Raw genomic sequence first — 22,906 nt, 5'->3', positions numbered from 1 at the left:
TAATCAGTAGTCAAATATTTTACAGAAAGACCAATTCAGCTGTCAGACCTATTAACTTCACGCTGGTGTTGTTTTCCTCTGAGAGGGTTGGGTCAGGGGCCTCTGATCAATAGGTTACTGTAGACCTTATTTCTGTTATTATCCTCATATAGTTGATCCGCACCCTTGCAATTTAGCACAGTTGCAGACCCTTGACAGCAGAGGACACAGGTCTGCCTTCGTTATTCTGCAGGTCACAGCTGTAAAATGTCGATCTGGGGATTTTTGGTCAACTTTGCCATTCATAAATCCAGCTGAGTGTTCTGCTCCTTGCACTTAGAAGTCATTAGACATGTGTCTTTCAGAGTCATGGTATCAACTGTATTTTTCTAGCTGTAGTCAATTAAATACAAATGAGTGTATTCAGCATCTTTGGAGGCAGCAGGAAAATGGGTTGCAAAAAGAGGCATTTAAGAAAAGTAGATATCATCAAGGCTAATGCTTTAGATGGCTCAAAACAACATGATAACAATTTTGATTTCATACCAGCTCTCTGCTTTTTTCTAGTTATGTAATCTGCAAAAGTTCTCTTAGTATCCACACTCCAAGGCCATATTTCAAAATGTCCTCAAATCACAGGTGATATTTGTTTCTGCTCTCATCTATTACATTCATGTACTCTTATTTTTTCATTTCCAGTCAGAGGGGAGAAGGAACGGGCGAGTGATTCAGGGCTATCCGCCCATCATTGAGGCACAGGAGGAACATGAGGAAGATGAGGAGGAGGAAGACGAGGCCATGTCTGTTTCTCTGTCATCGGAGCAGAACCGAGCAGTGAACCTCAGGGACACCGGTGGGAAGTCTCCACTGAGCCGGCCCAGCCAGAAGACCACAGGACAGAGCTCCAGGAGGTCTCGGAGGAAGGTCCAGGAAATTACTCTCACCACTTTAGACCCTTCCAACCTGAGTCCCAGGTGAGTTTGACTGTCTTTGATTTCTCTGTCTGCCTGTGTAGACTTGTGTCTCTGTGGGTCTGTGTTATGTCTATTTTTACCATTTTTTAGCACGACTCATACTGTACAAGATGGGTGCTTTTGACAAAATTAAAAGTCATAGTCAAAATTGAGAGACAATATTTTATGACCATTTATTGTTTATTTTACACAGTCTAAACACTTAAGTTCAGCTGATTGCACCACTTTTCTTTTACATTTTGGAAAATGCTTTCTGCAAAGTCAAGCTAACCGTCTCCTGGCCGTAGCTGCATATTACCGTACAAACATGAGAGTGGTATGGATCTTCTCATCTAACTCTTAGCAAGAAAGTGAATAAGCATATTTCCCAAAATGTCAAACTATTCCTTTAACACAATGAAAAACAACACTACAGTGTTACAATAACCAAAATCTAAGATAAGATCTAGTGTCACATCAGAATATTAGAATTATTTACTTACTATTGTTTTGAAATTATCCAACAGTTATGACATTATCAGTAGTAATCTTCATCTCCATATTCTCACACACACACACACACACGTTTCCAGTGGTGGAAAATAAATCCATTTACTCATGTAGTGTATTTGACTACAAATCTGTGGTACTTGTAATTGAGTATTTCCATTTTTATGCAACTTTATACTTCTACTCCAGTGCAATTCTGAGGGAAATATTGTACTTTTTACCTTGCTACATTATTTTGACAGTTATAGTCATTAGTTATTATATTAGCATAAAACATATGATGAGAAAGATAGAAAAAAATATGTGTTTGAATGTTTTAGATTAAACTACTAAAATAGTTAATTAGCTCCACCTTTACAAAACAAAACAGTCAAATGCTACTTACACATTAATGCATCAGTTGTAACATAATAATATAATATATAAATGCGTAACTATCACATTTTTCTGCATTGACCACTTTTAATACTTTATTTGCATTTTGCTAATAATACTTATGTACTTTTAACATTTTTATATTGGACTTGTCCATGTAAAAGTGTATTTTTACAGTGCAGTAGTGATACTTTTACATATGATCTGAATATTTCTTCCATCGCTTCACTTTTCTCTCTCTGCAGGATAGTGGATGGTACTGAAGACAGTGAGGGGACAGAGGGTTCCCTGGCCTTCTCCTTCTCCACAAACCGAGGTTGTCCTCTCAACGAACCAACCAGTGCCCCAGCATCTGCCACAGGTCCTCCCATCATACAATACACAGCAGTTTCCCTCTCATATAAAACTCAGCACCATTTACAATCCCTTCAACTTCCAAAATTCAGGGTAGTGAAAAATGTTGATGTTCAGAATCCTGCAGTACTGTTGTGTAATTAGGGTGATTAATGTGAATTTGCTGTGAATTTTCTGTCAATGTCTACACTATTTATCAGCCACCTTCAACCACTAACTGCTGGGTATAAATTTGTAGCCCTTGTTCGGCGCTGGGAGTGATTTGTAACTCGCTAATTTGTGTCACAGATATGCTGCAGATCAGCACAGCAGAATTAGCAGCTAAAGCAGAGGAGACCAGAGGACAACTGCGACACCTCGACCAGCAGGTAGGTAGGAGTGTGTGTGTGTGTGTGTGTGTGTGTGTGTGTGTGAGAGAGATAGACTGACAGGAAGACAGAGATAGAGGGAGACAGGTTGGCTAAAGGCAGCGACACAGTGCCAGTGTTCAGGTAAGCATAAGCCATATGGTTGTGGCAGCAGGACTCAAAGATCTAATGAACCAAAAGAGATTTTAAAAAATACAGAAATAATAAAGTAATAATGTCACACAGTGGGCAATTTTGCTACAGAAGATGTGGTGTTATGGTTTTTGAATAATGAGGCCTTGCAGGATGGCGTCAAACATGATTTATCAAGATCATTTTTCAACTATTTTACCCTACATTCATGTGTTTTCATGAGCCTGACAATAAATGTAACATTGGAGTCTGTTGAAGCTCAAATAATCCTGATCTAAAATGTTTTTGTTTATTTTGCTTCTTTTCACCAGGACTTAGTAATACTGTGCCTGTTCAGCTGTCATATGTAATACCATATTTGGATGTTTTATAGACTTCAGTACCAATTGTTCAGCTTGAAATAATCTGTTCGTGCACACACAGTCTAAATCGTGCTGTATCCTATGGTTTTGATTGGCGGGTGGCTAAATTGACATTAGACTTTTGGCAGGTGAGGAAGAGTGTTTGCTTCCTCCTGCTAAGCTTCAGCCTGTATCCTGGGTTGAGGGGATAGCGGCAGAGAGAAAAAGAGAGCTGGAGAGAGTGGGGGGAAAGGAGAGCATTAGGAGAAAAGTAATGGGGCTTTTTGAGTAGAACACAGAAGCAAATGAGAGAGGGATGGAACAGAGGAGTGTGAGCAACAATAACACGACACCTTCACTTGCAAACACACAGTTATTGGCTCAGTTGTCCTTTCTCTGTCTCTGCGGGTTACTGGTGTTTGACAGGAAGTCTCTCAGCATGGTCTTATAGGTTGTTAATCCTCACTTGGATCCATCCACACTGATCACCATAGGAGATGAAAAGGGGGTGTTGGTTTAAATCCTATCTGATCTTTTCACAAACATACATGTGTGTACTGTGGCAAGGTGACTTAAAATTGAGAAAGGACCAAATGAGAGCATTGGATATTATGTGATCCTTGCAGGGTGTATGCAAAATGTGTTTCTTATGCAAAAAATATTGAATTGTGTCAGCATTAGCCTATAAGCTCATTGTTCAGTGTCAGTCTCTCCTCCCAAGCAATTTATGGTGGTCAATAAGGTTTCATTTCCAGCACAATGTGCAATAAGCCAATTTTTCATTTTTGATTCTGGCTTTTGTTGTTGCATCTCACCTGAAGGTAAAATCACTAGACAAAACATGAACACAAAAATCCCTGCATGAGCCTCATTTTTTAAATTCTTAATCTCATAAATAACTACATCAGTAACATTTCTACAGTCAAACTCAAAGACCAAGGGCTTCTTGAGACCTCTGTTTTTGTTCTGCAGCAAACCAAGTGGTGCAACTTTCACTTTTTCTCACCTCATCGGCGTGAACAGCAAAGCACAAATTGCTATTCTAAACAAAAAATGTGACCATCTGAAAAGTGAATAGGTTAATTTCTTTGTAGATTCTGACCCGAACTGCACAAAAGCAGCAACATTTTAATGAACTACAAATTGTGTGAGCACAGCAATAAACCAGCTCTGCCTTTCTCTCTGACCTCTTACCTCTGCCCTTTAACCTTATGCTTTATTTATGCCACTGAAGGGTTTATTCTAGTGGGATATGAGTATAATATCGCTGAAGACAGACCTAACATGGTGACCTCTGTACTATGTCATGGAAATCATACTATGCAACTGCCCAGGAGAGCTAAAACAATAAGAGCTTTGTCTGAACAACATGAGTAATTGCTCTTACAATTACAAGAGCAGGCTAGAAAAGCACTAAAACATGACACACACATATACCACACATGCACTTGAGAATGTGACAGGGGATACACACACATGTATGCACAGTAGTAGTGGCCAACTTTAATAAATTAACAGTGAGCAACAAGATCAAATATGGGAAGTAAGTAATTAAATACAATTAATTGTATAAATAGCACATGTAATTTAAAGCAGCAATAATTGATTTTGGTGGTAAACATATGATCAAGTTATAAATTGTGGCAAATGTGTTAGCAAACAGTTGCATATTTCCACATCTGGCAGATATGGAGAAACATTAACATTCATAAGGAGTTATTTTTGTGGTCTCCTGGCTAATGTAAGTCCAATACTGAATCTTCTTGTTGCTCTTTTATGGTCTCCACCACCTCCTGAGATAAATATGTGGCTCTTTAGCTGCTAAATGTCCCACTGTGGGAGGTAGAGTTTTTTTTGCAAACAATAGCCTGCTGTTTGGATGGAAACAAGGTTGATGAGAACAGTGAGACTGAACCAAAACAGTGAAGTTGTGGGCCAGAAAACCAAAACAATGAGCTGCAAGACGCTAAAACACTCAGCTGAGCAGCATTTCAGAGTCTCTGTGGGTTTCTTACTATGAGCAACACCTGTCATATTACATGACATCATTTGATCACCTGTCAATATAAAAATATTGATTAGTGCAGCTTTAAGGCATGGATGCGAAGAAAAGTATACTCACATTGAATAAAAAATGAAGTGGAATTATTTACATGAAAGACAAATTTAGATGACCAGTTGTATAGTGAATGTGTACACTAAGTTATATTGCGTCAAACTAAACAGCATGCAGAGAAAGGCATCTAAAGTGCATTCACTCATTGCTTGATCAACCAGGCAATCAGGATTTCAGCTTGATCTAATGAATCCTTTAATGTACTGTGACCTAGCAGATTACATGCTCATTTCAAATGCTGTAGTACTACTGCTGAACACTTATTCAGAGTCAGATGTTTGTTTGTTTGTTTTTTTATAGATTACATAGTCAAGTTACCATAAGACGTATATGATCTAATGATTCAAAAACCATCAGTTTTTGAACTATACACATACCTACAGCTGCAAAGGGTTTCTGGTCATCCATGGCTGCTGTTTGTCTGACCATCTCTACAGACGGGTGTCTCTGAGGTGAGAGTACTGGAATCATGCTGACAGCGTGTCAGATTGGACTGTCCTGTCGCTCGTAGCTTTTCTATTTTTATCAGAGCCAGAGTTTAGAACCAGGGTTTTATCAGCCACTCCAGAGAGAGAGAGAGAGAGAGAGAGATATGGAAGAATTGTAGGAAATTGTAGAATTGTGAACAAGGGAGAGAGAATATTTTGTTCTCCTAAAATGATTGTCGGTGCAGTAGAAGAAAGTTAAACAAGCTCAATGTAGCAAAATATTGAAAATGTAACAGAACACAACCAAATGTGCATTTGGACTATTAGCTGATTTCTGATTAAGAAAATGAATTTGTACTACATTTTCAGGGTAAACAAATGCACATATCTGTTGTATATATGCCTTATAATGTGCATCCATTTAACCGAGAGTGGAAGAGGGATGTCCTAGCCTGATTTGATCAGAATATACTTATGCGTGCAGCCTGATCACCTCTTCATGTATTCACACAGCGACTGGAGCAGTTCCCACATGGAGTTGTGTGTCCTGCTGAGGGCTGATATGCATCCAGTTGCACTGATGATGTGCGTGATTGGCCTGATGAATGGTCATGGGTGCTTTGACTGGCAGAAACAGATGGCACATTGGCAGGGCCTCGTGGTCGTGCCCTCTGTGGACATGCCAGGAGCAGAGAGCAACTAATCACCCGCCCCTCCTCATCATTGTAATGACCAGTTATAGCAGCATGATGTTACATGCAAAACCACATTCAAGAGACAGATATATTTTGACCCAAAATGACTGACCTGAAGACACAAAATTCATCATAATGACATATCGTGTTGCCTTTTGTTCTTGGTAATCAGTAAATGCTTCCTAGAACATTTGTCTTCATTACAGAGCCAGAAAAGTCAACTAAAGATGCTTTTTTTATTTGTGTCTGCAGGTGAGCACCCTCGGGAGGGAAGTGGCCGACCTTGGTCGTGTCATGAAGAGAATGGCCCAACTCATGGAGACCCTCATGTCATCAGTACCACATGCTTCAGTGGTCTGCCCCACGCACTACTCCCCAGCACACCACAGCTACCTGCCCCATCCTAACCCTCCACCGTCTTACCCTTCCCCGTCCTCGTCTCAGACTGCCTCCACCTGGACAGACACGCCCATGTCATTGCCCTCATCTCCCCTCACAATTCCCCAGCAGCATGGTGCAATATGCCACATGGACTCTCTCACACATAGACCCCAGGACCTTCAGCTTGGGTACTCCAGCTCAAGTCCACCTCTAACCCCCAACACATCTGCCTTTCAACTACAACACTCCCCTGTCATTGCGGAGTCTCACCTGCCTTCCTCATCCCTCAGCTCACTGGAGACTTCTCACTATGAAGATGGGGTTTCTGAGTCCATCAGGTCAAGGGTATACAATCCACCTCCGCAGGACGGGGGAGATGAGGGCCCTCATCAGAGCTCTGGGTGCTCTCCTCAAACTGGACTTAGGGGGACCTACCAGCACCAAACCAAGGGTTTGTAGCGGGCCTCCATCTGAACATTCCTGGACTCTGCAGGAATTTTTTCCAGGACATTTTTCTGGGACATGTTCCTGCACTAAAGATCAAACTGATCATTGGAGGACATTTGCAGGGATGCAACTTAGATTTCTTTTGTTTTAAAGGCACGTGTTTAAAAATCCGGTTGCATGAAAACAAGTACAGAAGGTTTAGGTGTGTTAGCTTTACCTTATAGAATCTTAGTGTTGTTAAACAGGATGTAGAAGTTTGGGTCAGTTGTGGAGCTGTATAATGGCAGCTCTCTGGATAGAGTCCACTCCCAACCCCCCCACCTTGAGGCTCCCTCAGAGAGCAACGGCAGGATTGTGCCATAATGGAGGACAAGAGGGATACAGTGTAGGAGGAGAGACTTCTTTCTGTTTCTTTCTTTCTTTTTTTTTCGCTCCTGGCTAGAGATGGTTTCAGGTTGGCTGGTTTGGTTGGAGGAAGAGAAAGCATCATGAGTGGAGGTGGTGGGCTTTGGAGATAAGAAACCCCAAGGACCCCACCTCCCACCCACCCACCTCTGTTATTTCCTCTCCTTTTAACCCTTCTTTCTTTGTTCACTCAACCTGTGCCAGATGCTCTGGATTACGTGGACCAGTGCGTGGCTGGTTGGGGCTGGTAGGACTGGGAGCACAGGATGGTGTGAGGAGAGAGATGGAATGTATTGTGCTCTTTACCGCAGGTCCTCAGGGAAGGGGGGGAGGAGGGGATGGGTGGAAGATTGGAGCGGCTGGGAGAAGTTGGTTATGGAGGTGGGGTGGGGGGGTTTGTTACGCCTCGGGCAGCACAGCCCCTGCTGTCGTCAGTCACACTGAGCACAGGGACTTCTCCCTCTCTATTTCTCTTTTCCTTTTTCTCTCCATACACCTATACCACTCTCTCCCCCCCTTTCTCTCCCTCTCTCCCTCCTTCTTTCTCTTTCTCTTGCTCTCTGCATGCTTTTCCGAGCCTTTTGAGTAGTGCCTGTAGACATACATTAACATGCTGCATGTCACCCTGTGGAAATCCAGCTTGCCATTTATCTATCTATTTAAAGGAAACATGGTTCATTCTTTTAATAACCGAACCTGGCATTTACTGATGCATATTTATTGGATGTGGGCTCAGTTTAAACAACTGAGTAATTTTAGGCAAACGGTAGTTCGGAGACACCCCTGCTGTGTGGTGGCCTGGAGCAAACTGCCAATACTATATTGGTTCATGATCCATGGTGTAGGTCATTTCCCTGATGGTCGCCCAGGGTTACAAACTCTGAGATCCATTTTCTCAGCTGTTCAGAGTGAAGGCAATATTCCCACATAAAAGCACAATAAGGAAATTAAGACGCTTTTATATTTCTATGAATGTATCAATACTAAAGATGTATTTTTTTACCTCAAAGAATGCAAGAGTGTGGGATGGCAGTAAATGATGCTACTGTATATGAGGTTATGGCAGTGCTGTTTGCTGGTACCAGCCAATGCAATCCTAACCAGGAAAAAGGGTCATAACTCTTCGTCCCAACAGATCTACAATTCTCTTTTGAATTCATGTAGGTTTGACTCTACTTCTCTGCAAATGGAATGTACTGTAATGAAACTTTTTTCCCTTAACATTTTGATATTTATTAGATACAACTGTTATGCTAATAAACGACAAATATGACTGTTAATCCCGGGCGGTTGTTTTCTATTCAGTGTTCACAGAAACATTCATCAAAGCTGGAAAGAGGTTATTAGAGGTCACATCCAGGAAATCCATTTTTTTTCTCTTTTCCAAAGCAAATGAATATTTCTTACAACCCACATGTTTAGGCTAATATGCTTATGAATGGCTATTCACCTCAGTTATTATGCTTTGGATGTCAGTTGATAAAATGACAGCATAACAGAAAGTGTTTACATTTCAAAGAAAGAAAACATTTCCTGATCCTAAAAACACAACTTTACATTTAAAGCCAGGTCTTTCATAGTTTAATGGACATGACAAAAATAAGAAGTAACTCTTGATGAGTTGGATCAAATGCTATGCCACCAAATTTCTGCACAGATTTTTATGATGTTCTGCTGACATTCAGATAAATTAATAAGTAAATACGTAATGTCCTTGGATTATAGCTAAACTAGGTATAAATTATCTAAGTTTGATATATCAAGACTGGTGATGGGCTGATGGGAATGTCATAAACCAATTGGACAAATTTATATTTTTGACCTGATGATGACACTATCATCAAAATTATAACAATTCATCCTGAGGGTGACATGAATGTCACCACATTTCATGGCAATCTCAACAATTGTTGCAACATTTCACTTTAAAACCACAAATGACAACATCATGGCACTGGAGGAAATATCAGGAGATGACCAGTGTCAGTAGGATTCATCCTCTGGGTAACATTACTGTCTGTACAAAATTTCATGGAAATCCATTCAGTAGTTTTTGAGATATTTTTGCCGTCCCAAAATGGTAAAATGACCAACTGACAGACCAACATTGCCATCCCCATACTATAGTACTAACATGATTAAAAACATAATGAACATATGAACATAATGAAATAGACATGCCAAGAAACCACAGGCATCTAAGACTTGTTTGGGTGTCTAAAATTTTGAAAATACTATATCTTGTATGATTCATACAATAGAAAATACTGAGTGGAGGTAATGTTTGCATACACTAAATAATAAATAATGTAATGTTTAAAGAAATTGTGAATCATATCCACAGACACTTATCTTGGGTATATATCTCAATGTATCTGAGACAGCCTACAATCATGCAACTGTCAGGCTGCTAAGTTGTTCCTGGACTTTTCATACACAAACACATATATTTATGTACACAAAACACACAAAGCTAATAATGCCAGATCTCTGTCATGCAAGACTGTTGCTTGTCCATACTCTGTTTATAATAGTAGTGTGTATTTGTTTGTTTTGTGTACGCGCATGTGTGTGTCTGTCCTTTGTTAGCTGCCGTTACGGTTCATTTGAGGTGAAAGTGTAACATCATCACGTCCCACCGGTGACGTAGGCGAGGGTGAAAACTGAGTAAGCATGTGTTCTGTGGATCACATTGACACACCTGTCAAAGGTCCAGCTGCTCTCACCTGGTGAGGCACTGCTCCACTCAGTGTGTGTGTGTGTGTGTGTGTGTGTGTGTGTATTATTTGTCTCTGTTAGGAAGTGTGAATTACATACATGTGTTCAGCAGGGATGCAGGTGAAAGGGAGTGGTAGTTTTTTTCTTATTTGTGGAGATAACATTACAACCACGTCAGTGTGTATGTGTTTCTGAATGAATGCATGCGAGTATTAAAGTGGGCAATGACGTGAGTGAAAGAGTGAGACTTGTGTGGGCAAAATATTCTCCACTTACACAATTTCTTGTGTATTTTACTGAGAAGGGAGCTGCAGGTGGGTGGGAGTGTGTTTGCATTTGGGATGATTATTTGTGTATTTAGCAGCGCCTCCAGCACATCTGTGGGAATACTGTCATTTAGCCTGGGGTCTTGAAGACCCATCCATATTTGATGGTGTACAGACGATCTTATCCTGACTGTTTATGCATCATTTTATCTGCCCACTTGCAAACTCATCTTTTATTTACTACTTTCCCACTTTATCTGCCATTAGCAAACTGAGGCCCATCTGCCTTCCTCCTTTGCATCCTTGCTTTCTTCGTTTCCACCACTTATGATTTTCGATGACTCAGAAGGACAGAATAGGTAAGGGGAAAATGGGAGAAAGCACAACAGAAATGTTAATAAAAGAGAAAAGTGGAGCACTGTGGTAGCTGAATGGTTACAGTTCATGCAACATCGCTGGTTCGAATGTGCCTGGGGACCCCTGTTGTATGTCGTGCCCATCTCGCTCCCCCTCATTTCCCGTCTCCTTCTCCACTGTCAAATAAAGGCACAAAAATGCCCAAAAACATATCTTTGAAAAGGATTGATGAAAGAGGTGGGATGAGGCCTTATTTGATATCTGAGCATTCATTTTTATATTTAACATACACTTAACTTTGTGTTTCATATTAACTTTGTTGCTGTGTATCTGTGTATGTGTTTAATCCACTCACATTGTTTAATGACGGCCCTGACCCAAATACAGCAACTATTCATCTCTTTCCACTCTTTTCATCTGAACACACACTGAAAGCATGCGCGCACACACACACACACACACACACACACGCACGCACACACACGCACGCATTCACTCTTCCATTCAAATGAGCACTTTATCCCAGTGAAAAGAGCCTCTTCACTTGTCCCTCGTCCCAGATTGCAGCACTAAAAAACACCATCACTGTGCAGGAGGTGAGTCTCTCTCAGTTTATACAAATCTGTCCATTTCTTTCCTTCATCTCCACAGATATAATGGAGATATGTTGAAATCTGCATGCTGCGGTGTGGCGTTTCCATTCAGCCTTTACAGACTCTGATTGGCTGCCTGCTCAAGGAAAGAAGCCGCGCCAAGGGCACATTATGTGTGTGTTTTAATGTGTGTGGTCCGATTTACATGCTTATGTGTGTCTTTTGTACAAGTATGTCCATGTGTATGCATTTATAAGAGCACGCATACACATGTAAAATATGGAGGGAGCTCTCCACACAAGGGCTTTGCATTGATCTGTTCCAGTCTGGGTGAGACAGCGGCTGCTGATGCACATCCAATGGTTATATTTGCATTGGTGTAAAGTAGAAAGGGAGGGAGGGGTGGGTGGGGGGGTGGGGGGGCTTGTAGGACATCTTGCGTGTTTGATAAATGAGTCTGAGCCGCTCCCCTGGGTGCTATGGCACAAGTGGTGGTGGCACAATGAGTGGCAGAACAATGTGCATGTCAAAAGTGGAAATTAATGATGGTTTGTCCATTAAGCCAAGATACGGCTGCTAAATTACCTCTTTTGTTGCTCACCTGTCAAGGGAGTGGTCTGGCATTTTTAAGCACCAGATAGAAGGATCATCACCATGTAGAGCTCTCTGTAAATTGCTGTCTTCTGTTGTGTTGGTGTAAAGGTGATGTGACAGCCCCTGTTGAAAAGTCTGGACTAGAATGCAGAGACGTTTACAGAATAAGACAGAAGGTATTCATCTGTCTGTGAAAACCTGGCAGCATTTTACCCCTAAAATCACTTTAACACTGTTAGACAGCCGTAGATGATGTTTTCTCCCATTCTGATGGGTGGTGGATTGTTTTTCTAGGATAACTAACCAAAAATCGTCCTTTTAAATAGCACCCAGAGGTCTGCAACTTTTCCTTTTAGCCATCTAATAATTATAAGACAGGACACATGTGTCTGGTTCTAAGTCCAGGTCCAGATTCTGCTGATGGAGGAGGTAATGAGAACTGAGACAAGCAGGAAAGGGTGCACTATCCTTCCTGCCTAGAAGCAATATTGGCCCATTTCTTCCTGATGGATTTTCAGTGCTATCAAAATATTGTGCCTCTGTTTATTCACAACCATTTCCTGAACTAATATCTTAACTCCCACATAAGGATGAAGATTTATATCAGCTCTCTCACAGGAACATCAGACATTTATTTTTTAAGCTACTCTACATTAGTTCTGTTTTTCAATAAAGCCCGATAAATCAGTTGGGCTAATACATCAGCTGATATATCTAATCGGTGTGTATGTCGGCCAATATGTAACAAGAAATTGCAGTGAATAAACAGAAACACCAAAGATATTTGAGTCATTTAGAACATCATGAATAGGATGTACAACAAGGAGCACTCACAAGTTTATTTTGCAGCTTTTTAAAATATCAGTATATATCATAGTCATGATTCTTTAAATAAAATAAAAATAAGGGATCCTTATCAAAAATGTTTGTTAATGTTACGTGTTTAAGTTAAAAAGAAAGATGAAGACATTAAATTTTCATCTTTGTGAGGCTGACGGAGACTATGTGATTGCTGAAGTGAAACATTCTACTTTTGGTCCTTTGCCCAACAAACTTATGTAACTTTTCTCTGTGTGGACGTGATAAGACAATGTTAAAAGGTCATTTGTGCATATCTTGCATGCTTGTTAAATCCACAGAGTCAATAAGCACTGAGATGTCAAAAGAGCCTTTAAACTGGCTTAATCACAGCCTCTCAGTAACCTCTGGCTGAACCAGTGTGATTCTGAAGGGGTAACATTAATAAAAACATAGTCGTGCAAATGTTAATGCTGCCAGTTGACACTTTAAAATACTTATATTTTAACCACCTGTCAGCCATGTATTTCATATTTGAGGTGAAAATGAGATCATGGCTAACACCTACCATGCATGTTCAATAAAAAGCAAAATATGTGCTGCTTCAAAATACCTTATGTGTTACCCATCTGTAGAGTTTAAAGGCTTCACTTATAAAGTGTTTGTCTCACCAGGAACTTTGTAAATGAGACATTCAAAAGCCGTTTTTGTTTCTGACCTTAATTGCTGCTGCAAGCTGAGTTTTTGTCACATTTTAATGCACTTAATCTTTGCTCAGTGTCAGCCCCAGCTCCTGAGGCTCATCCACATAGCCTAATTGCACAACAAGCGCATTACGAATCACTGGAAACAACAGTGTCTGTGTAAAGAAGACCCAAGGCTCTTTGAGGCGCGCACAGTAAGTACAGCCAGCTCCGTCCTGGATGAAATAGCCCCATGGATCTTCATAAAGAGGCCACAGCTTCCTGCAACACAGCAGCTGACATCCATCTGAGTCACCCGGGTACCTCGGAAGATGTGTGTGTGTGTTTGTGTGTGTGTGTGTGTGTGTGTGTGAATCGAGGGTGGTGAGGAGGAAAAAAAAGACCAGGAACAAAGACACTGTTGGCTGGTAAGAATGGGACATGCCCAGCAGCCATCGGTGTTTGATGTGGGTGTTCACTGTATTCACCGCACTCACCTCAGCATGGAGAAGAGATGGAAGATGCTATTGATGGAAGACAGAGGGGAGGGGAGGGCAGGCAAAAGGTCACATACAGCAACAAAGAAGGAGGACAGTACAGGACAGGAGGGAGTACAGAAGAGGAAGAGTCTCGGGAGGAGAATTTGATTGCAGACAGAAGGAGATCGAGAAAACTGGACACATGATAAACTGCTGCCAAACACTGAAGCACTATTTACAAAAGTGGACAAAGATGAATTTTGTGAACAGAGTCTAGCAAAATCTCTAATTTGAGCACAAACTAGATACTGAGATACATATAGATTTAAAAAAAAAAAAAAAAAATCTAGTACAAAATCTAATCTGAGTATAAAATAAATGCCAAAGAAATGTAATGGCACCTTAAAGAATAGGTTCACAATTATTCAAGTCTGTCTTAAAACAATCAGGTGCCCATAATACATTTTTCTTGCTATAATCATTCCTCCTGTTCATACAGACCATTAGAAGATCCCCTCCAAATGTGCTTACAATGCAAGTGAAGGGGGATAAAGTGGATATCTGACACAGTTGTCTCTCAACGGACAGTGTTTTCCTGTTCAGCTGCAGTGGAAGGATAACAACAAAAAGAAGGAATTTGGCACTAAAAAGACATTAACTCTGAAATACATTGTGTTGATTTGACTAATTTGGACTACTGAAGCCTCATATTTGCTTCAAATAAACTTTGAAATATATTTTTGTATGGAGGAAAGGCTATGGATTTCATCTCCCATCACGCTGAGGAATGATTACAGCAAAAAAAAAAAAACATTTGTCAATGTTTTTTGGGCACCTGACTGTTGTTTTAGGACAGACTTGGAAAGTGGAACCTATCCTTGAAGTTGTCATATGCAATAACCTTGAAACACATTGTTTTCCCACTTGAACAAACATGCTGAAAGAGTGTTGTTTTATCAGTATGCTTGACATGACTTGCTTCTGCTCAGACACACAGTGAATGATCTTGAGTATTTAATGTGGCCCATCATATCTTTTACTGGGAATTTTTCACACATCTTACCATAATCTGCAATAGAAAGTGACATCAGACATCTCTGTAGGGTTTAGGATTAAATTATGTAATAGGCAGTAACAGGGGTACAAACTGATAGTTGGTGGACTAAAACCTTTAAACATAAAGCTTGTTATGTGTTGTATTTGGGTAAATCATAAATAGTCTCACCTTGGGAGATAATGGTAAATACATGGGTGAATATTTATGCATATGTGCCTTTATTTAACATTTGTATATGTGGTGGAGAGGTTCAGGAAATGTGGGGAGTAGCGGGTGGACATGAAGTAAAACTCCTTAGCCACATTCAATATATAAATAATGCTCACTTGGCTTACATTTTGGCAAAAAGTGACTTACAATGTTATTCAATCCAGTGATGTCATAGTCCCATAATACTACATGCAGCGGCCAAAGATATTGATCACTGCTGTTTTAAACTATGAGTTTTATGTATTAGTGGTGCTGTCAGTCAGACCTGTCACTGGCTTTATATTGTCTATTATTAAACTTTATACCTACACTATGTCCTGCAATCTTTGACCTTTATTTTTTTATCAAACAAGACAACCATCACTATCAAATCTATGAGTAAGGTCTGGCTGATCATGGATTGAATTTCACAGTGAAATGAACCACCTACACAGTCTGTGACTTCTGGTCATCTTTGAAGACCCACAGCAGAGATACGGTACATTGCCCATCTTTAGTAGCCCAGAGTTATGCAACTGAACGAAGACACACTGTACACTATTAATCACCAACATGTCTTTGACCCATGCCTCTAAGCTGCAGACATAGCCATATGACTGGGTTTTATTGAAAAGGTGCTGTGTGCTTGGGCTAAGTACTAAGTGCATCATGGGTTAGGAGGAGCATTAATATGACACAGTATAGATGGTTATTAGCACTGAAAGCCTGGGGGCAAGCAGAGAGTTACTGCGGACGAGCTCAGGGTCTTTCCCATCTTGCCGTGTTCACCATCCTAATCCTGGGCTTAAATAACAACTTCACCTGTGATTTGTTGAGCTGTGAGTTGGATACTTAGATATGTAAACATTTATTCAAATCACTGACACAGCACATGACACTGTTTCCTGTGTGCTAATCACATTATCGAGCACACACTCCTCTCAATCAGGAATCACTGTTCATTTCTAACAATAACAAAGTGATCAGGTGGGGGTGTAAAATAGATTATAAAGGCAGATGGCTCCCTCTGCTGTTGAAAATATGTGACATTATACAGTTTATTTTGTCACATATACATTATGTTAAAACAGGAGAGTGTAATAAACAAACATTATTACATTAAAAAAGAATCAAATAGTTAAGATTAAATCATTTTGGGAGAAGTCAATGTAAAACTAATTAATGTTTAATTAATTTTGAAGACCTTGCACACCTATGGTTTACTCAAACATGTTTTCACTTATTTTGCCTGATTAGGTCTCTTCTCAAGAGTTTTGCTGCAGCTGTTATGGTGGAACACATTACACATTTATCATTCTTAAAGGCTTTTCTCACAGAAACATTGTGACATGTCACAGTAAGAAAAGCACAGGTGTAAATAATAAGATGGAGCTGCTCCTGTTTCAGGGTCCTGATATTGTGTATGCTGCTGTCATCTCTTACTGGGACACTTGAATAGAACAGAGTCATTGTTAATGACATTAATAACACCTGTGCTTTTCCTGCACAGCTCTAACTTCAACTTGAAAAGGCATCTAATCAGTCAGATAAGTGAAAACACCTGTGTTTGATATCATGCAGTACATGATATATATAACAGCCTCCACGCCTCTTGGAAGGATATGTCTGCAGGGATTTGTTCACCTTCAGCCACACGAGGTCAGTGCAGGTCAGTCAAGTTCCTCCACATCAAACTAGGAAAACCATGTCTTTATGGACCCCATTCTGTGGACAGGCATTGTCATGTTGAAACAGGAAACTTCATTGAGACTTCCCTTAATTGGACCACAAGAGTATAAGTGTTCATGTATTAACTAACTGTGGGGTCTTTATAATAACTTTAGTCTGTTTTTTATTCTCAAATCAGTGAGCCTAACTGTAGGCCTGTAGGCAACAGGCAGTTCTTTTTTATAGTGATTTGAGTAAGTTTTAATTGATCCCTATCAATAAATGAGGAGCCATTCAGAAAATAGATCCCATTTTGTGTTATCTTCTTATCCTGTGTGTGAAAAATGTTTTTAATAACCCTGTTTTTAATAATTCCTTTTTTTTTTTTTTTTTACTTCAAGTCAAGGGGAGAGGAAGGATGAATTGACTTGTGGTGTAGGTCTAAAAATTCATGATAGCTGTCAAGAAGCCTTTTAAGATTTTGCCATGATTTCTGCCACAACCCAGCACTCAAATCATAAAGATATAGCGGTTTTAAATGTGATTCTGTCTGCTGAATATTTAAATATTTCAGACTCGTAGTCAAAAACATTCAAACGTGAATTAATGAAATGCATTTACTGAAGTAAGAAAGAACTTTCTACATTTCTTCATACTATTATTTACAATTTCATTTAGCATATGCTGTATGATTTAATATATATAAATTAGCTACAATACAATAATAGATATCCAAATTGATATTCCCAATATATAATCTTCCATTTTATTATTTTATTTATTATATTTTATTATTTATTATATACACAATAAATGCTATTTGCAATCCTTAAAACAGGAACAAAAAAGCGTGATAAAGTGGAGCAAAAAATTATATTTGTTATATTTTTCTACACCATTTCACTATAGGCGTACTGCATGTCACTATGTATAGTACATATATTATAATATGTGCCAAAGGTTCACATCTTGCAAATTCACCAGTCCATTTGTGCTTTCTGTCAGGCACCTTTAGGAGCCACTAATTGCTCAAAGTGCCACTGTTGTCTGGGTTGATGGGTGCAGGGGCGCAGGAAGAGACCTCCCACGCTGGTACGGGTGCTGACTTCTTTTGGTTTAACACTGCTGCTGTGTGGGAGCCCTCCATCCTTTACAGCCTCCAGACATAACTGGGACTGTTGGTGAACGAGCTGGCCGCTCAGCTGAAGCGCAGCAAACAGACATATAGAGTTAGCCAAACACCTTTGGTGACCATATAAATGTTTTAAGATGTACAACAAAAAGTTTAGTGTTCTGTCTTGCCTTTATGAACTTCCACTGGAGTCTGCTGGTGGTTGGTTGGGGGTTGGGGCATGGAGAGAGGATCACATGCTCTCCTTTGGTGTCTAAACACAAAGACCCCATTGGACCCCATCGCACTTCACCCTCAGAGTTTAGATCACAGTGCTGCAACGACAACAGAGATCATTTTTGTCACTGTGTGTTACTCGTCTCTTTCTGACTTTCACCACTGGATAAAGTGTCGGCAAGGTTACCTGGCTGCCCGTCCCGCTGCATGGTGCTATTTTCATGGACCCACCATGCAGTCCCTGCCCTCGGGGGTAGTCTGCACAGCTACCGGTGCCGACATTGTAAAGCTTCAAACAGGCACAAATGACACATCACAGTCTGTCATGGCTATTGTGTATATATGTGTGTGTGTGTGTGTGTGTGTGTGTGTGTGTGTGTGTGTGTGTGTGCTACCTCTCCTGACAGTCCAGGCATGTCCTGGGGGATGTAAAGTTGTGGATACACCGTAGTCAGGTACCACTGGAAGTTCCTGCAACCCAGACTACTCTTTATGTGCAGACGCTCTGTGATGTTAGGACTCTCAGACTGTACAAAAGACAAAAAAAACATTTATGTGTTTAGATTTTCAGTATTCAGGACCCTCACCAGTTGATCTCTTGACAAAATCCCACTAACACACACATACCTGCCTGATGAAATGAGCCAGTGTGTCTCTCCTGTAGAAGATCTTCCGGTAATCGTCCATCCAGGTGTCTGCAATGCGGATCTTGTTCCTCTGAAGCAGGTCCTCATCTGGGAAGCGGTAAGGCAGGTGGTGGTGGTCTAGGTGGGCCACACGGGAGCAGGGAACCACCTCCATGGAGCCCCCGCATGACCACACCTAGGATAGCATGAAAAATAAAAACAGGTTTATAACCCTGATGTACATTTTACTGTAAAGTGACAAAAAGCTTCTGGAATTTCCGTAAGTATAACAAGAATTACTGTATTTTGCATGTTGGTCCATAAATGATCTTTTGTTTTGCAAGTTGCATTTTTCCACACTGTACCATTTTACTGTTTAATCTCCCACAGAACAGGCTACAATACCCCAATATGAATTATAATGGTCATCACAGGAAACCAAGGGGTCATGTAACATTCCCTCTTTATAATTGTGCAGTGAACAGACCAAGACATTCCCAGACCACAATCCAACCTGAGATTTCCATTTGCAAAAGGCATCATGTCCCAGCTCAACATTCCTGAGGCCCTGACAGAAGGCAACTAAATCATTCATCCAGAGTAACGCTTAAAAAGATTATGTGACTTAGAAAGGAAAAGCAAAAGCAATCTGTCATCTGTCTGTCCTGTGCGAAGCGTGCAAATGGGAGGATTTAGCCGGAAAGTTGATACCAAATAATATTCCCCTCACCCTGATTGACAGCTCAATTTGTTCTGCACCCCACAGCAGCATCCCCGGGTCGTAGGCTCCCACACTCTGGAAGAAATGTCTGTCGATAGCCAGAGCTCCGCCTCCTAAAGCTGGGCTCCTGTCACAATCAGAGTCAACATCACTTTACTGGCCAAGAAAAAAAACACAGGAATTTGTCTTGTTGTCACTGGAGCAAAGACACAATACGAACTTCAGAGGATCACAGGCTTACTTCAGAGGTTTCCAGTTCATACATCTCTCTAATTTTCTGCACTTTTCATAGCAAAAGGTAAATTGTGCACCCATAAACATAAAAGTATATGTGATCAGTTTTTCCTCTCGAGGTTCACTCTGCATTACTTTAAGTAAAACTCGACTCTTTCAGGTAAAGTCATGTGAGAAGCAGTTGTAAACTCACCGCACAGGGTTAACAGCCGAGCTTGGGTCCTTATCTTGCAGCTGTGGTTCTGACTCCCAGTAGAAGTCCAGTCTCCAGTTGAACACTCCTTTGACTGGCCACTGGGTGGCATTGTACTGAAAAGTCTGCCAGTCTATCACATCCATGAGGGGAGACACCACTCTGGTCCTGCAGAGACACCACATTCATCTGAGCAGTGATTTTTCTGTTCAAATGAGTCTTTTTGTTGACATCTGTCAAGTATCCAAAATAAGGGCGATGTTATGAATGGAAAGCATGTTCCTGACAGTCAATTTGAAAGATTGAGAATTTTTAAATTTGAGTTTTCCAAAGCTACATTTTATTATTCAAAGTCTGTGTGCATCAAGGTGACATGGATACTGAGAAGAGGAGAAGTGTTTCTTCTCCAGTGTGTGTTTATATTTGCACATGTCTGTGTTTGAGTGTGTTTCAGTCTGTGTCACGGAAGCCAAGTTTGGAAACACGCATTGTCCTTTTGCTGGGGTTTGTTCTGGTTCGCATATGTTATTTTGAAATATTTTTACCGAGAGGTCATGTGTGATATGATGTTCAGAGGACTGAAAAGATTCATGTGGTGGAGGAGGGGGGCAAGAAATGGGAGAAGGGTCAAACATGTGGCTAAGAGAGTTGAGTGGTTGCAGATTCCAGGCTGGAGAGTTCAGCCTAATTACCTAGTCTAATTAGAGCCACGCTGCAGGCAGTCTGAGACACAAGACCTGAGCCAAATCATGAGAGCTGAGGTTCGGACACAGCAGCATATGTATCCCCTGCCTTCCTAATGAGTGAGGACAACTGATCACTCTGAACACCTCCATCTTCTCACTTTTCTCAAGTGCTTCTGTCAAACAGCAGAACGCAACAGAGACAAGCAGGGAGAGAGAGTTTGGGCACAGCTGGTTTTCCCCGGCCAGATGTTTATCTACACACAACACACTTCTCATCTAATGTTTTCTATTTTTGGTAACCAGCAGATCAGTTTGCAATGAGTGTGTTTATCATACAACTAAATAACAAGGCTTTTGAACTGCTGGTCATTACTCTCATTGAGGATTAGAGTGAATACCTGTCCTGGGCCACTCTCTCCAGCAGCGGTTCCAGCCAACCCTTCTGGCATTCACAGTGGGAGTCAATGAACACCAGCACCTCCCCTGCAGCCCTGGCAGCACCCAAACTACGGCACCCTCCAACCCCCAGTCGCTTGGTGCTGCGAATCAAACGCACCCCATCCAGATGTGCCACATACTCGCTCAGCACACTCTTCAGGTGACCTGAATTGCACAGAGGCAAAGACAAGGACGTGTGATCAGCAGATTAATCAGGTCAGACGGATGGATGAATGTAAAGAGGCGCAGAAACGTACCGTGTTGGCTCAGGTCGTCCACCAGCAGGACCTCCCGTAGGTGCTGTTTAGGTGCAGTATCCAGCACGCTGTGCACTGTGCGCAGGAGCGTGGACCAAGCCTCGTCATGGAAACAGATAACAACACTGGCCGACGGCAGCGACTCGCTGTACTTCTCCCTCAGACACCTGTTAAACGGGAAACAATTACACACAGTCAAAGCAACAACTTTGACGCTCTTTAATACCAAAGTGGGGTAATTGCACTGCAAAAGTTTTGGTTTATATCTTGTGAGCTTTGGCCACATGCGCCCTGCACTCACTGAAGATGGCGCATCTCAGGCAGCCTGCGATGCAGTGAAATCTTCTCGCTGACCACTTCGTTGAAACCGTACTTCTGCAATGCAGACAGCTCCTTATCCCTGTCCGCGCCCTTCAGGTGTAGCCGCACTGCCTTCCCCATTTCACCGTGCGTCGGGGGCGCCGGGGTGGTATGCTTATTCGTTACCGGCAGAAGCACCTTGTAAGTCGCCTTCCTCTGCGGCGGGTTCTTGGTGCCTTGCGTCGATCGCACGAATAAAAGCTGGTCTTCTTGCAGAGAGTTGAGCGGGCTGAGGTCGACAACGAACTCTAAGGCATCGTCCCGGGAGTCCACGATGACATCCAAGTCCGGTGGACTGGGGACCCGCTGTAGGGGACGGCGGGGAGGGCCAGGTTTCTGATAAGTGTTGTCCCTTTCCCGCTTAAACAGGTCCGAGAGTGCTAGCGTAACCAAGGCGAACCCGAGGAGCAGCAACCAGAGACAGAGCATCCTCCTCCGGAAAACTTTAGCTCTGCCCCACAGCCTCATACTGAGGAGAGGGGAGAAGAGAGGGGTGCTTAGAAGTTAGCCCAGTGCTGTCTTAACTTCCCCATGTTGCCTCAACTTTTAAGTGCACTGATGAGTGTGTGCAGAGATTACCCGAGAAACAGGAAATCAAATAAATCGTACATATTGAGCAATCTCCTGACGAGTAGAGCTGTATCCATGGGGCATCAGACCTGCGATACGTGTGACAGGCAGGGCAGGTTGAAGACAAACCCTCAACTTCTAAATGGTGGAGGTGCGCAGACTTTGCCTCTCATGATCCAGCTCATCCCGTGGTCCTAAAGCCTGCGTAAATCTGAGAAGTCAAATAAAAGCTTGAAGATGCACCTGATACATCCACCTGCTACATCTACACCTGCTGAAGGGGCTGATAAAGTATTCTGAACAGTTCAGAGGGTAGCAGGGGTTATAATACCCTTTTAGACAAACTAAAATTCCAGTTCACCGTGGCGCACAAACTATCTGCTACTCAAACTGTCAGACTACTTAGAGTTTATTGTTTTTATGGTATTTTTAATTTTATTGCTTTGCTGGGGATTCAGTGGTTAGTTTTACTGTCATCTTGTGTCATTCTAATATTACTGTCAATCCCAAAAGTTATGTTCCGCTCTGAAACGTGGTCTGTCATGGCAATGGCTCAATTTACCAAAGCAATATGTTTTCTAGCAGCA

The 22,906-nt window shown here is 41.4% G+C and overlaps 2 protein-coding genes across 3 annotated transcripts in view; one reads left to right on the top strand and one right to left on the bottom strand.

Moving 5' to 3' along the window:
• Positions 1-7,767, top strand: part of kcnh8 (potassium voltage-gated channel, subfamily H (eag-related), member 8) — a 62,953-nt gene extending 55,186 nt beyond the window's left edge. Inside the window, exons 13-16 of the mRNA XM_042434930.1 lie at positions 679-953; positions 2,063-2,178; positions 2,460-2,539; positions 6,504-7,767. Coding sequence (XP_042290864.1) covers positions 679-953; positions 2,063-2,178; positions 2,460-2,539; positions 6,504-7,091 — 1,059 coding nt within the window. The 3' untranslated portion in view covers positions 7,092-7,767. The remainder of the gene's footprint in view (positions 1-678; positions 954-2,062; positions 2,179-2,459; positions 2,540-6,503) is intronic.
• A 9,937-nt stretch (positions 7,768-17,704) lies between these two features.
• Positions 17,705-22,641, bottom strand: LOC121913325 (polypeptide N-acetylgalactosaminyltransferase 15-like). 2 transcript variants are annotated; one of them, XM_042436011.1, is made up of 11 exons: positions 22,329-22,641; positions 21,691-22,218; positions 21,390-21,556; positions 21,093-21,297; positions 20,009-20,176; positions 19,591-19,708; positions 18,862-19,056; positions 18,630-18,761; positions 18,422-18,523; positions 18,189-18,332; positions 17,705-18,088 (listed from the first exon to the last, which is right to left on the bottom strand). In XM_042436011.1, the coding sequence occupies exons 1-11, from the start codon at positions 22,394-22,396 to the stop codon at positions 17,888-17,890; spliced, it is 2,028 nt and encodes a 675-aa protein (XP_042291945.1). In that variant the 5' UTR covers positions 22,397-22,641; the 3' UTR covers positions 17,705-17,887. The 2 variants fall into 2 exon arrangements, with proteins under 2 accessions (XP_042291945.1, XP_042291947.1); XM_042436013.1 differs by having other exon boundaries at positions 22,359-22,641.
• Between the last annotated feature and the right edge of the window lie 265 nt (positions 22,642-22,906).

This window comes from Thunnus maccoyii, chromosome 15, assembly GCF_910596095.1.
Source record: "Thunnus maccoyii chromosome 15, fThuMac1.1, whole genome shotgun sequence".
NCBI classification, from domain to species: Eukaryota; Metazoa; Chordata; class Actinopteri; order Scombriformes; family Scombridae; genus Thunnus; species Thunnus maccoyii.
The sequence above is the reverse complement of the archived record's forward strand: the minus strand, read 5'-3'. Positions and strand labels throughout refer to the sequence as shown.